Source organism: Panthera onca, chromosome D3, assembly GCF_046562875.1.
Source record: "Panthera onca isolate mPanOnc1 chromosome D3, mPanOnc1 haplotype 2, whole genome shotgun sequence".
Classification (NCBI taxonomy): domain Eukaryota; kingdom Metazoa; phylum Chordata; class Mammalia; order Carnivora; family Felidae; genus Panthera; species Panthera onca.
The window spans coordinates 18,437,068-18,450,523 of NC_138350.1; the positions used below are offsets into that span (position 1 = coordinate 18,437,068).

The 13,456-nt window shown below is 47.7% G+C and overlaps 1 protein-coding gene across 2 annotated transcripts in view; it reads left to right on the forward strand.

The window, feature by feature from the left end:
* The first annotated feature begins 2,663 nt into the window (after positions 1-2,663).
* The window catches only part of RSPH14 (radial spoke head 14 homolog), a 99,274-nt gene continuing 88,481 nt past the window's right edge, over positions 2,664-13,456 (forward strand). The window contains exons 1-4 of one of the 2 annotated variants that reach the window (XM_078435665.2): positions 2,664-2,738; positions 4,672-4,929; positions 5,992-6,094; positions 9,028-9,146. In XM_078435665.2, the coding sequence (XP_078291791.1) occupies positions 4,731-4,929; positions 5,992-6,094; positions 9,028-9,146 (421 nt within the window). In that variant the 5' untranslated portion in view covers positions 2,664-2,738; positions 4,672-4,730. The remainder of the gene's footprint in view (positions 2,739-4,671; positions 4,930-5,991; positions 6,095-9,027; positions 9,147-13,456) is intronic. The other variant, XM_060612590.2, reaches the window with a different exon arrangement.

A 13,456-nucleotide genomic window follows, 5' to 3' on the forward strand; every position in this document is an offset into this window, starting at 1 on the left:
TCATATTTACTTGTATAAGTTTAGCTGAGCTGTGGAAAGCTACCAGTGGTTGTTACAAGTGAAGACAACAAGTTGGCTGGGGGCTGAGAAAGGAGGGAGACATTTTACTTTCATACTTTCTAGATTTTCCTCTATGTGCATATATTGCCTATTCAATAAATAACTCAAATGAAAATAAACAATTTGGGACACAGAGAATAAATAAGATCCCCCATCTCTGGCCCTGCAAAGTCAGACTTGATTATTTTGGTGTGTTTCCCTCCTTCAAGTCTTTCCCCCAGACACCTCCTCTCTGCAATCAGGGCATAAGAACTCTTGCTGTAGCATTGGCATTTAATTGGAGTCCAGCCCCCTGCAGTGGCCTACCATTTATTGACCTTAATCTGCATAGTTCTGAATCTAATGATGCCTGAATATCATATGGCTGGCTTCTGGAGCTCATTTTATAATTAATTTTTGTAATTAATGGCTGTTTATAAGCTGACCTGAGTCACTGAGCTCCTGTAAGCTAATTTCTGTTTGAAGAGTGAGGCATGTGGGCTAGATGGCCTCCAGAGGCACTTGTAAGACTGTGTAATCACAAAATGAGAGAGTAGTTAGCTTTGGAGAGGAGGATGGGGTATGTGATAGGGAAAGAGGATGCAGGCGTTGATAATGTCTGGTGGTGAATTCATAGATCGTTGTTACGTTTTTATGCTTCATAAATTAACATATATATAGCGTAATGTTATGTGTATCTTTAAGAACATAACAAAAAAGAGATTGAAAAATAATAAAATACAAGGATAATTAAAAAAAAAAAAAAACAGGGGCGCCTGGGTGGCTCAGTCGGTTAAGCGGCCGACTTTGGCTCAGGTCATGATCTGGCGGTCCGTGAGTTCGAGCCCCGCGTCGGGCTCTGTGCTGACAGCTCAGAGCCTGGAGCCTGTTTCAGATTCTGTGTCTCCCTCTCTCTGACCCTCCCCCATTCATGCTCTGTCTCTCTCTGTCTCAAAAATAAATAAACATTAAAAAAAAAAATTAAAAAAAAAAAAAAAGACTCCAGGGGCGCCTGGGTGGCTCAGTCGGTTGAGTGTCCAACTTGGGCTCAGGTCATGATCTCATAGTTCGTGAGTTCGAGCCCCATGTGGGGCTCTGTGCTGACAGCTCAGAGCCTGGAGCCTACTTCAGATTCTGTCTCTTTCTCTCTCTCTCTCTCTGCCCCTCCCCTGCTCACACTCTGTCTCTCTTTCTCTCTCAAAAATAAATGAACATTAGCAAAAAAACTCTTAAAAAAAGAGACTCTGTAACCAGATTCTGAGAGGCCTAGGGTACCCAGTTTTGAGAATCTACTTGATTTAGCTTCCTGATTTCACAGATAAGGAATCTTAGACTCAAAAAATCAAAAGAATTTGTCTAGTGAGTTAGAACTATAATTGGAACCCAGATTTTCTGAACTCCTAGCCCAGTGCTCTCTACACCACCTTCCTAAAAAAGCTAAGAGGCTCTGCTTAGAGAGATCTTTTATGATTAGGTCCTTGGAAGGACAGCAGTAGGGGGCAGATCTCCACATCACCATATGGGATCCTTGGCCACAACAGATTAAGTCGTGGTTAGTTATCTTCATTTCAAAGCTAAATGTGCTGGAGGCTGATGCTTGGTGCCTTTGTTAAATTTCAGTGCTGAAGACTCAGGCTTAGGGGGTGGACTTATGTGAGTTGCTCTACCTCCTCCTATGCCTCAGTTTACCCAGCTATAAAATGGACCTGATCCTGTACTTCAAGGGTTTGTGGTGAGGATCACACAAGATGGTGAAGGTGCTTTGTAGATTATAAATCTTGATTCAAGCCCATTAACCATTCATTTATTCTACATTTACTGAAAGCCTTCTAGTATATTCCTGGCACTGGAAAGACAAGTAAACAAGATTGACATGGTCTCCACCCTCAGGGAAGTTGGAGTCTGCAGGAGGAAACAGAAATAAGTAGAGAATTAGAGGAGAAAGTTTGCCAATGGGATAGTTAAGCTGTGGGAACATTTACTAATTTGGAATTGGGGAGAGGATAGGCTTCATGGAGGAAGTGTATACCAAGCTGTGTCCTGAAGGACAAAGAGGTGGTCAGTGTTACAAGTAGCTCAGGCTGCAGAAAAGAGTTGACCATTTGGGAAATTAGAATCCAGCATGACTGAAGGAGGCCCGTGACCCCGGGCCTTAAGTGGCAGGCTAGGAGTTTGGAATCTATCCTGAGACCAGTGGGGTGCCACAGGAGGGTTTTATGCAGGTGATGGCTGGGTCTGGCTTGCTTTCAAGAACAATTACTCCAGCCAGTAATGTGTTGCATCCACTTCAGGAGCCTATCTGTGTCATTACCAGGTAGTCGGCAAGTAGATAAGGAACATGGGCCAGGGCTAGACGGTCCCGGGATCAGGCCTGTGTGGTTTGAAGGAAGGTACTGAACCTCTCCGAAGTTTCTGTCTGTGAACTGGAGTTTGCTCTGAGGATTAAAGGCATGCAATGCTCAATTCAGAGCGTACAATCGCTTCCTTTCCCTTCCCTTCCTTTTTGTGCCATGAACAAAACTGAGCTGCCTTTGTTCTTCACAGTAACCCTGTAAAGTATCTTTATCCCCATTTCACAGCTTGTCCCAGCCCGGTGCCGTTCGCGCCTGCGCGTTGGGCACTGAGGACGCCACGGGGGTAGCTTGGCAACCTGGTCGCCTGGCAACGGCGTGCGCTTCCGGGACCACGCGCTGAGGCAGGTGAGCCAGCGGCCGCCAAAGGGAACAGGGGGTCCCCAGACCCATCCAGTAGGGTTCACATTGGGCTCATGTTCTCTTATCCCAAGGTTCTCTCACCTGGCTGGACTCCCTAACCCATGCTCCTTAGAGGAGGGCAGGCCCTTGTCCCCAGCACCCGTTGTTCCTTGCCGGGGGAGTCCAGAAATGGCCACGTTCCTTCCATCTAGGCCCCTTCCCCTCTTTCCCTGTGGTTTGGTGCCCAGAATCAGAGTCTGGCTCATCTCTTTTACGGGAGTTGACCATTCCTCCTGGAGTTAACTGTCACTGCGACTAATCGCAGTAACCACCACCACTATAACAATAACCCCAGAGGACATATCCCGAGCCTGGTGTGCCAGGCCCACGAGTAGCAGTTCATATGACAACTCCAGTAGGGAAGGAGGTGCTATTATCACCTCTCTTCTGCAGCTGTAGAAAGACACAGACAGACATAACTTGTCAAGGGCCACCTATGGCCTAAGTCTGAAGTCTGTTCTTAACTACAGCTGAACCTTTGAACTACCTAGGGCTTAGGAGTGCCAACGCTACCCTTTTCTCACAGTCAAAAACCCATGTATAACTTCTGACTCCCTCCTTAACTACTAGTATGCCCACTGTTGACCAGAAGCCTTAGCAATAACATAAACAGTCAATTAACATGTATGTTATGTTATATTTATTATATATTATATTCTTACAATAAAGGAAGCTGGAGGAAAGGAAATGTTATTAAGAAAAGCGTAAGGGGGGGGGGTGCCTGGGTGACTAATTCGGTTAAGCATCCGACTCTTGATTTCTGCTCAGGTCATGATCTCATAGTTCATGAGATTGAGCCTCATGTTGGGCTCTGCAGTGCGGAGCCTGCTTGGGATTCTCTCTCTCCCCCTCTCTCTCGCTCTCAAAGTAAATAAACATTTTTTAAAAAAGAAAAGCATAGGGGCACCTGGATAGCTCAGTCGGATGCTTTACCAATCTGAGCTCCGGTCATAATCTCACGGTTGGTGAGTTCCTGACCCGTTTTGGGCTCCACACTGACAATGAGGAGCCTGCTTGGAATTCTCTCTCTCTTCCCCTCTCTCTGCCTCTCCCCAACTTGTGTGCGCAGGTGCGTGCTCACTCTCTTTCAAAATAAATGAACTAAAAAAAAAAAAAGAAAGCATAAGGGAGGGAAAATACATTATATAAAAAGTATTTATGCAAAAGTGTATTATGTAAAAAAGTACTATATTATAAAAAATCCACGTGTAAGTGGACCCGTGAAGTTCAAACCTGTGTTGTTCAAGGGTCAGCTGTACTAGCCACACTGCTTATAGTCGCTCAAAGTATGTATGTGTGTAATAAAAATAAATCACACTTTAACCTTAATTCCTTTTTTGTGGATGTGTCAGGAGCATCTGGATATGGGTCCCTGATGGATGAATGAAGTAGACCTGGATTTGAACATTGGCTACTGGCCTTATCAGTTCCATGACCTGAAGCAAACTCCCAACCTTAAGCCTCAACTACTTCCTTTGTAAAATTGGGATAATGCAAGTCCCCTCCTTCTGGAGTAGTTGAGTTAGATACTAGATATTGCTGGCAGAAGATAACTACTACACGTGGTGACCATATTAATGTTTGCTTTTTTGGTTTGTTTTGTGTCTTTGGTGCCTTTACAGGCCCCAGCCTATAAAGTACTGGTGGTTTCCTCTGTCATTATGGGTGGGAGAACCCTGGAGTTTGCAGTGTGGGCTACTATTTACCTTTACTGTGACCTTGAGCAGATTCCTTCATTGTTCTCAGCCTCAGTTTGCTCATCTGTAAAATGGAAGCAAAAATATCCCCCCGGCTGCCCTTACAGTTTTGAGAATCAAATGGGAAGTAGCTTCTAAATCACAGTAGTAGTAACAACAACTTTTTGGATTCTCTCAATCAGTGGTTTCTGCAGAGCTTTGTTTTGGAAGCTAGAGAGTTGCCCTCTGCAGGCGTGGAAAGATGGCCCATGCCCGGATCTCCATGTACCTGCCCCCCGACATCAACCCCACCCAGGCTGCCATTGCCTATGGCTGTCGGGCCCTGCCCAAGCTGAACGAGGAGCTGCAGTCAGAGGACCTGCTGACGAGGCAGAAAGCCCTCATGGCTCTGTGCGACCTTATGCACGACCCTGAGCATGTCTACGTGGCCATTGACACAGGTGAGAGTGTCACAGCCCAGGTAACCATGACTAGGATGGACGGACAGCGGCTCAAGGTGGGAGGTGCTGCGGCGACCTGGCCCCTTTACCGCATCCCTCCTGGCTGGTCAGTCAGTCCCTGCCCAGACACCACTCGTGTCCCACCCAGAGCCACAAATCAGCCCCCTCTGCTATGGCTCAACCAGGTGGCCACAAATCCACCAAACAGTTCTGTTTATGTATCTAATTCACAAAGCTGTCACAAAAGATAGGCACACACCTTATGAAAACCACACGTATATCTGGGAGCTCTATGTCCCTTGTGTCCCACTCTTCTAATTCTCAAAATAAGACTTGAGGTGACTTTCATGGCATGGTCACACCTTTCTCAGATCAGGCACATGATGGATGAACTGCTTCTTCTCCCTCCAGCCTTAGTGGAAGGGCTAGTTAATTCCAGCTTTGCCTGAGGTTCCTAGAACCAGGGCCCAGGACACTGGGTGGAGCTTCAGTAATAAGGGTTGCTATTTAATAAGCCTGACCCTGGGCCGGCATCACCCCAGTGCAGAGCCTGTGTTGTCTTAATCCTAATAGCACCTGCTTTGGGAGGGAAGATTAGAAAACTGACAGATAAAAATCAGAGACTCAGAGGAGGGGAATGAGGCTAGGGTTGCCAGATAAATAAATAAAGCAGGATTTTTATTTGTTCAACCTGGCATCTCTAGGTGTAACCTATTCACAGGTAGGACTACTTTGGGCCTGGAATGAGAATTTGACCCCTCAGTCTCTCTAAAGGCAAAGGCCATTTTCTTAATCCTGCAGTAGACTGTGAGAGGAGGCATTGGTGGGAAGCCTGCAGGGCTTTAGATAAAACGACCCCCCCCCCCGCCATGTGAGCCTTTGTAGCACACAGAGACCCCTTTGGTGACTCTGAAATATTTTGTAACTGACATGATTCCCTGAGGCCTGAAAGCAGCAGAGCCTCTGGTAGTCTCTTGCTGCCCAACGTTGGCTCACCTGTTGACTGCTAGGTTCATTGATTTCTGAGAATGGTAAATGTTCAAAGGTTTTTGTGCCTTGCAGGCTGCCTGGAGAGCCTGAAAGCTTTGCTGAAGGATAACAATGACATGGTGCGGATAAAGACCACTGAGGTGCTCTACATCATGGCGACCCATAATGTGGGCAGGTGGGCAGCTGTCTCTGGAAACGAATGTCATGCTTTGGAGCCACATCACTCCCCTGGGTGGCATGCCCTTGGATGACCTTGAGCACTCTGAATTTTGGTTTATCAGTTTGTGTGTATCCGGGGGAGGGAGGGGGTGCTTTCCCATATCAGTTCAGTTCACCCTCTTGACCTGGGATAACTAGGTTTACCTGGTATTGAAAACAGAACCAAGGGGCCCCTGGGTGGCTCAGTCAGTTAAGCATCTGACTCTTAATTTCGGCTCAGGTCATGATCTTGTGGTTGTGAGATTGAGCCCCACATCAGGCTCTCTGTGCTGGGTGTGAAGCCTGCTTAAGATTCTCTCTCCCTCTGCTGCTCCCCTGCTCGCTCGTGTGCTCTCTCAGAAAGAAAGAAAGAAAGAAAGAAAGAAAGAAAGAAAGAAAGAAAGAAAACAGACCTGAGAATCACAAGCAGCCCTCAAGCCCTGCCCAGGCACTGATGCCCAGTGTGCACATGTCCAAAAAGAAGGAATAGAAGGGCAGGGTGCTCAGTGTCCCCCGGCTTGTTTGACGTAAACAACAGATGGTCCTTTACAGAAGCTTGAGATCTTTTCAGCGGTGTCAGGGCATCTTACAAAACTCAAGGTTGCTCAGTCCTGCCTCTTCCCAAGCTCTCTGTGCCTCAGTGTCCTCATCTGCAACTGCTCATTGGGGCAGTTAACACTTAGAGGCAAGGGGGTGAAGCACCTCTCATTCTTCTGCTCCTTTGTTCTCTTTCTGGACTGCCATGGACATTGGGTAGTAACCCCCAAAAAGGGCTGACAGATGCTGTGAGGACAGGTACTTGGAACCTGGGCAAGTACAAGGAAACTGTGAGCATAGCGAGGGTGCCTGTAGGTTTGTTTAGTGGCAGTGGGAGGTTGGGGAGGTTGTGTGGGATTCCTGGATATGGCCACATTAGCAGGGGTGGGGAAAGGGGACACACAGCAAAGAAACTGTCACTGATCAAGGACCTGCTATGGTCTGGCCCACATACTCCTTCAGCATCCACTATCCCTCACACTGCCACCTCCAGGCATGGGGAGGAGAACTGAGTGACCAGGGCACAGGATTCTAACACACTGGCTCGCTCCACCACACCACAATGGACAGAGAATGCAAAGGGCCAAATATAACCTAGGCCAGCTTGAGAAGTTTGCCTGAGTTCGGTGGTGATCTTATAACTTACAGCCAGTAGCTTGTGGAGCCCGTCAAGCTCTAAGTACCTGCCCATGTTGAAACCCTTGTGCCTCTTGCACCCACACAAATAGCAACAGGAAGAGGAGATAAGGGTGGCAGCCCAAGGCTCGACATCTTGTCACCCTGAGGAGTTCATGTGACAGCCCACGAATGGGAGAGCCTCACGGGAGGACTAGCTCCCCCTGCCTGCCTCTTCCTTGCTTGCTGGTGAATGGGGCAGCTGCCCTCAGGGCAGACACAGCAGACTTGCAGAGCAGGAGTGATGTGGAGGGGTGACCAGGCACTGACTGAGGAGGGCAGGACACCTCATGATGGGTGGTCAGAAAAGGTCCCTGCAACCTGGGTATCCCGCTATGATTTTCTTGTCCCAGAACAACTCAGAACTCGCCACATGGTTAAGTCCTGGCCATCACAGCAGGAGCACAATTGGTTGGGCACTTCCTGCGTGCCAGGCACTGGGCACAGGCCTCACAGTGAGTTCTCACTTATTTCTGATCCCAGGCCTGAGAGAAGTGACCTCAGAAGCCCTCACCATATGCAGTTGGTTAATGAGAAGAAATGGTTACAAAGCCAGGAATTGAAGAAATTGTACATTCCCTTTAAACTGTTCATTAAAAAATTTTTTTTAATGTTTATTTATTTATTTTGAGAGAGAACAAGTGGGGGAGGGGCAGAGAGAGAGAGAGAGAGTCCCAAGGAGAGATTCTCAATGTGGGGCTCAAGCCCACGAACTGTGACATCATGACCTGAGCCAAAATCAGGAGTCACACACTTAACTGACTGAGCCACCCAGGCACCCCTAAACTGTTCGTTTTAACTCCAAACACAAATAATTAGGCATTCACCAATCCCTGTGTGTCACCCAGGCCTCTTCTTGGGTGTGGGCCCACTGGTTGGTGTTTCCCGTCATCTCTTTTGCTTAAACCACACCTGTAACATCATCTAATTTGCAGCTTTGGTTTCTTTAAGATAGAGTGGAGAACTCAGACATTAATGGAGTAATCTGCATGTAAAAACCTTCTAGAATCTTTTATGATCATCTCACTTTTTTTTTTTTTGAGACTCACTTTTGAGTCTTCCTGAAGCAATCAACTTTGTTTTCATAAGGAATTAAAAAAAAAAAAACCCACAAAACTCTTCTCACATCTAATTGGCTTACCTAATAGCTAATTAACTTACATAATTATAACAACAAACATAACAGGCACACATAGGTTTGGAGGCCAGCATCTGGCTGTTGGCAAGCTCACAATTCAGCTGGGAGAAAAGGAAGAGGCTTTGAGGGGCGGGGCTTGCAGAGCCTGGAGCTTCAGGGGGTGTGTGCCCTGGTGGGTGCAGCCCCGATTCAGGGTGGGTCAGTTGTGAGGCTCTGCTGCCTCATCATACTCATTTTACAGGCTCACAAGAGTGAAAGGAAGGATCCAGGCGCACAAAGAGCAGTTGGAGTCCTAGCTAAGGAAGGGGCAGAGCTGCATGATTCCAGTACGTGGTTCTTTCCACTGCCACCCAAGCCACACTCCTGGCCTCTAGGGATTCTGTAATATATGGTCCACCTCTGGCCTTTTTCTTCTTTCAGGAAGCCAGAGGGATGTGGTCTGCACCAACCAGCACAGGCTCAGTCAGTGGGGTTGCGGGTGGGCAACTTCCCCCTGGTTTTTACTGGATCCTCTCTGGGCATGGTCTTAATTATGTCTGAATCTGACTTCTCTTCCCCAGAGAGGGCTTTTTAGAGCACGATGTCATCCTTGCCTTGTCCTACCTGCTGAACGACCCTCAGTCAGCCTGCCGGAAGAACCTGCACCTGGTGTTCAAGCATGTGGCTCAGCTACCTTCAGGTAGGCTCTCAGTGGGCACTCAGATGGCCCCTTGGTCTCCACTCTAGGTCACTCATGTGCCCTGCTGCAGATCATGGTCTAAAGCACGTTTTTTAAAAAAGGTACAATTTTATTAAGATACATCATACATATCAAAAAGGCACAAATCATACATGAAGGTTTTATTACATTGTACCAAGTGGACATGCCATGGAATCACTACCCAGATTAAGAAATTTGTACATATCGCCACCACTCTGAAAACTTCCCACATGCCCCATACCAGTTTCTACCCCTCATCCAAAGGTGAACAGTATCTTCTATTCATAAGACCACAGATTAGTTTATGCCTTTTCTTAAACTTTACATCAGTGGAAACATATAGGCTGAAATATTTTGTTTCTAGCTTTCTTTTTGCTCAACGTTTTATCTCTGAGATCCACGTATGGTTTTTGCTGATTTGCACTGGAGTATGGTATTCATGTTATATGAGTATACGATTCCAGTTTATTTATCCACTCTGTTGCTGACGGACATTTGAATCATGTCAAGTGTATGGATACCAAGAATAGAGTGTCTGTAAACATCCTCTTGTCTTTTGATGGATGCGTAGAGGCATTTCTTTTGAGACATACCTAAGAGTGGAATTGCTGGGGATAGGATAAGTTTATGTTCAGCTTTAGAAGGTACCACCAATGGTTTTCTAAAATAGTTACACCAATTTACACTCCCACTAGCAGTGTCTTAGAGTTCCACATGCTCTCTATCCTCACCCACACTTGATCTTTCCTGGCTCTTTATTTTAGCTATTTTGGTGGGTGGGTGTGTGGTAGTATCTCATTTTGGTTTTAATTTGTGTTTCCCTGATGATTATAGCCCTGTAAACGTCTTCCTTTGTGAAGTGCCATAGCATGTTTAAGGATTAAAGAAGGCCTGCCCCAAAGGCCCCTCTACCCTCAGGCTCAAGGTCCCCTTCACCTGACTGTTTCTGCTAATTAGATGCAGAGTCCAGGGTGATGGCCACCCACCTGCTGCAGCTTGAGAGTTGAGATCTTGTGTCAGAATGACATTGCCTTGTCACATGGTGCAATGAACATTTTTGAATGGGGGGCTTATTCCAAAAGGCATGATATCAAGGTCTTCAAGGGGGTGCTTTAAAATTAAAGTTGGGCAAAAAGGCATTGCAGCCCAGGAGTGAGACAGCCCTAGGTTCCCTTTGCCCTCCCCCTCGTTCCTTGCATGCCCCTGGATGGATTATTTCCTCATCTCTAAAGTGAGGCTGATACTACCTGCCTCGGAGACCTGAAGTGAAGGCAAGTGAGAAGATGCTTGCCAAGCATGTAGTGTATCACCCTGCACGAAACACGCCATAAACATCAAGTCCACATGTGAGCACTCTCTGAGTTGAGGGTCCCAGAGAGAGATGACTATGGGATCAGGTGCGGAGAGGTGGACAAAACAGAGCGAGCCCTTGGGGGCCTGGGATTGCTGCTCATCCGGGAGGCACGCCTTCTTCCAGCTGGGCTGGGCATGTGAGACCAGATGACAGAAGCTTCTGGTAGTTTTTTTGTTTTTTTTTAAAAGACCTGCTTATCCCTGGCCATATCCCAAGCCAACAGAATCTGTTTCTGGGAATGGGCACACATATCTTCTCAAATGCACCTTGGCTGATTCTCCCTCGAGGCCATGGTTGAGGGCCACTGGAATACTGGGATGTCTATGAAGCTCCAATGCTCAGAGCGGAACTAAGTAAATGCCCTGTGCTCACCATGGAGCAACTCTCCTTGAGGTGTGAAGCTCCCAGCCAGCCCTCTTAAATGATTGTGACCTGTTTAAGCATTCAGAGAAATACAGAGACAATAATAAGAAACATTGAGTACCATCATGGCTTTGCTAAGTCTTAACCTTCTGCCGTATTTCATATTTGCTTGGTATTTTTGTTTTTAAAAAAAGTAATGACAGTCAAAGCACCCTGTGAAGCTCCCCACCTCCCCACCAAAGCACCCTTTCTCCTGCCCTCCCTGGAGCCACCAATAATTTCCGAGTATATCCCTAACGCATGGCTTTATAATTTACCATGAATGTAGTTATTTGGTGATCTTGCCTTGCATGTTTTAAAACTATGTAAATGGATCTTACTGAATGTATACCCTTGCTACTTAGAGAACCTAATGTTATAATTTTGAGATTTATCCATGTTCTGTCATGGGCTCCGTTTTCCTATTTTATCTGTGGTGTGCCCTTCTGGTGTTTGAACAGATGCTTACTCCTGCTCGGCTGATGCGGCGTGCTGGTTGTCTCTGATCCTGAGCATTCCCGCTCAGATTTTCCTGGAGTCCCTCCAAGGCCTCTGCTGGAGGAGAGCATCCTTGTGGGGGTGGGAGAATGCATGGCCTTCAGCTTGGCCAGATGCTGCAATTGCTTCCCAGCCCACCCTCCTCCAGCCGGAAGAGAGCCTGGTGCACATCCTCACCAGCAACCTGATGGTGTGCTGTGCTGTTTCACTGTTGTGTGGCTTTGCCATCCCCTGTGACTGGGAGAGGCGGCATCTTTCCTCTGCCTGGCGCCACTTGTGTTTCCTCTCCTGCCCAGTGCCTCCCCGGAGCCTGAGCACATTCTGTTGAGTTGTTTTTCCATTTCTTATTGATTTGAGGGAGTGTTTCATATATCCTGGATTCCAACCCTTTGTTGGTTACATACACTGCAAATACCATTTCCTGGGTTGTTTGCATGGCTTTTCACTGTTTATTTGCTTATTCATTGGCCCAGAAGTTTTTTGTGTGTGTGCATGTGTGTGTGCATGTTTGTGTTTGATGCTTAAGAGCTCATGAAGATAGTCTGTCCTATTTTGTTCTAAAAGTGTAAGGGTTTTGCTTTTTACATTTAGCTGGTGAAGGTACCTGAATTGGATCTTTGTTTGTTTCTAGGTCTTCTTGTATAGCCCTTGCCAGTCCTACACTGTCTTGATTACAAAAGCTCTATGGTGATCTGTGTTCTGGTGGGAAGGGCCCCGCCCCATCTCCTTTCTGCAAAGTTGTTCTGGAATCCACAATCACTGGGCCCACCACGAGGAGTAGGGGGGCTGTGGTTCTGACAAGTCTGACTGGGGGCCCCAGCGGTGAGCCTTGGCCTTCTGTCACAGGATCTCTTGGCTGCTACTCCTTGTCTCTGGTGTGTCTGGAAGGGAGGCCTGGGACACTCTGGTGAGGAATGTGCAGTAGTGGTGGGTGGGGGTAGCTGGAGGGAGAAAGGGAGACACACAGTGTGCCAGACACCGCAAGAGGTCTGCCTGGGGGAACTCAGCACGATGGCTTCTGGGTTAGACAGTATGGCTGTGTCCTAGGTGGTGTCCTCACTGGGCCACTGGGTGGGGTGAGTGGATCCACTTCAGTGGTCCCACTCTTAACCAGGGTGTGGCCTTGGGCAGTAACATAGCCTGTCAGAGCCTCAGCTTCATTACCGAGCACGGGAATATGTGTGCCTCTGTGGTCTGCTGGGATAGTCGGAACTCAGACAGCTCTCCTACTGGTGGTCATTGGTATGGGTTTTCTATCCACTGCCACACCAGAAGGCACCCTCTGCACCTGGCAGAGTGCCTGGCACTCAACAAATGTTGGCATTTAGGTTTTATGCCGTATTTTAAAGGATCATTTGTTAGTTATTTGCCGCAATGCACTTCCTCCCTTCTTTCATTAATTACATAGTTGTGTGTTGGGCCCTTGCTCTGTTCCAGCCACTGTGTCTCACTTGCTTCGTCTGTAGTGTTGGGTATCTGTGGGGGGGAAGTAGGTCTTCCCTGAGTCCTTGATGTCTGGCCAGATCTGGCCTAGTGTGTGGTTTCCCAGAGTAACCAGCAGGGGGTACCACAGGATCGATGACTGCCTGACAGAGCCTGGCTGTCAGGCCCCAGGGTGGTGCAAGTCAGGCACGGGAGAAACCAGGATTGGAGAGGCAAATACCACGCAGAAGCCTCCAGGCCACGTTCCCTGTCAGCCGGGCCCTAAGTGACCGCTAGGGATTCTGGGGGAATCTCTGTTCCCTTGTTTCTGCTAACCGCACACAGAAACAGGTCTCGTTTTGTGGCCAGGCGTGCTGTAGGAGAGAACTCTAATGCCGAAATTGAGGATTCTTCTGTAACTGGACTTTGGGATGTAGCTGAATAGTACCGGGGACCTGGAAGTGTCTCCCTACCAGCCCCACTGGCCATGACCCAGGCCCCTTGGGCCCTATGACAGTGGCCTGGAACCAGGGTGACTGGGTGCACCTGTGAGACTGAACTCTGAGCTGCTGGCCCAGCTGTGGCAGGACCACGGTGTGGGGACTGCTGTGTC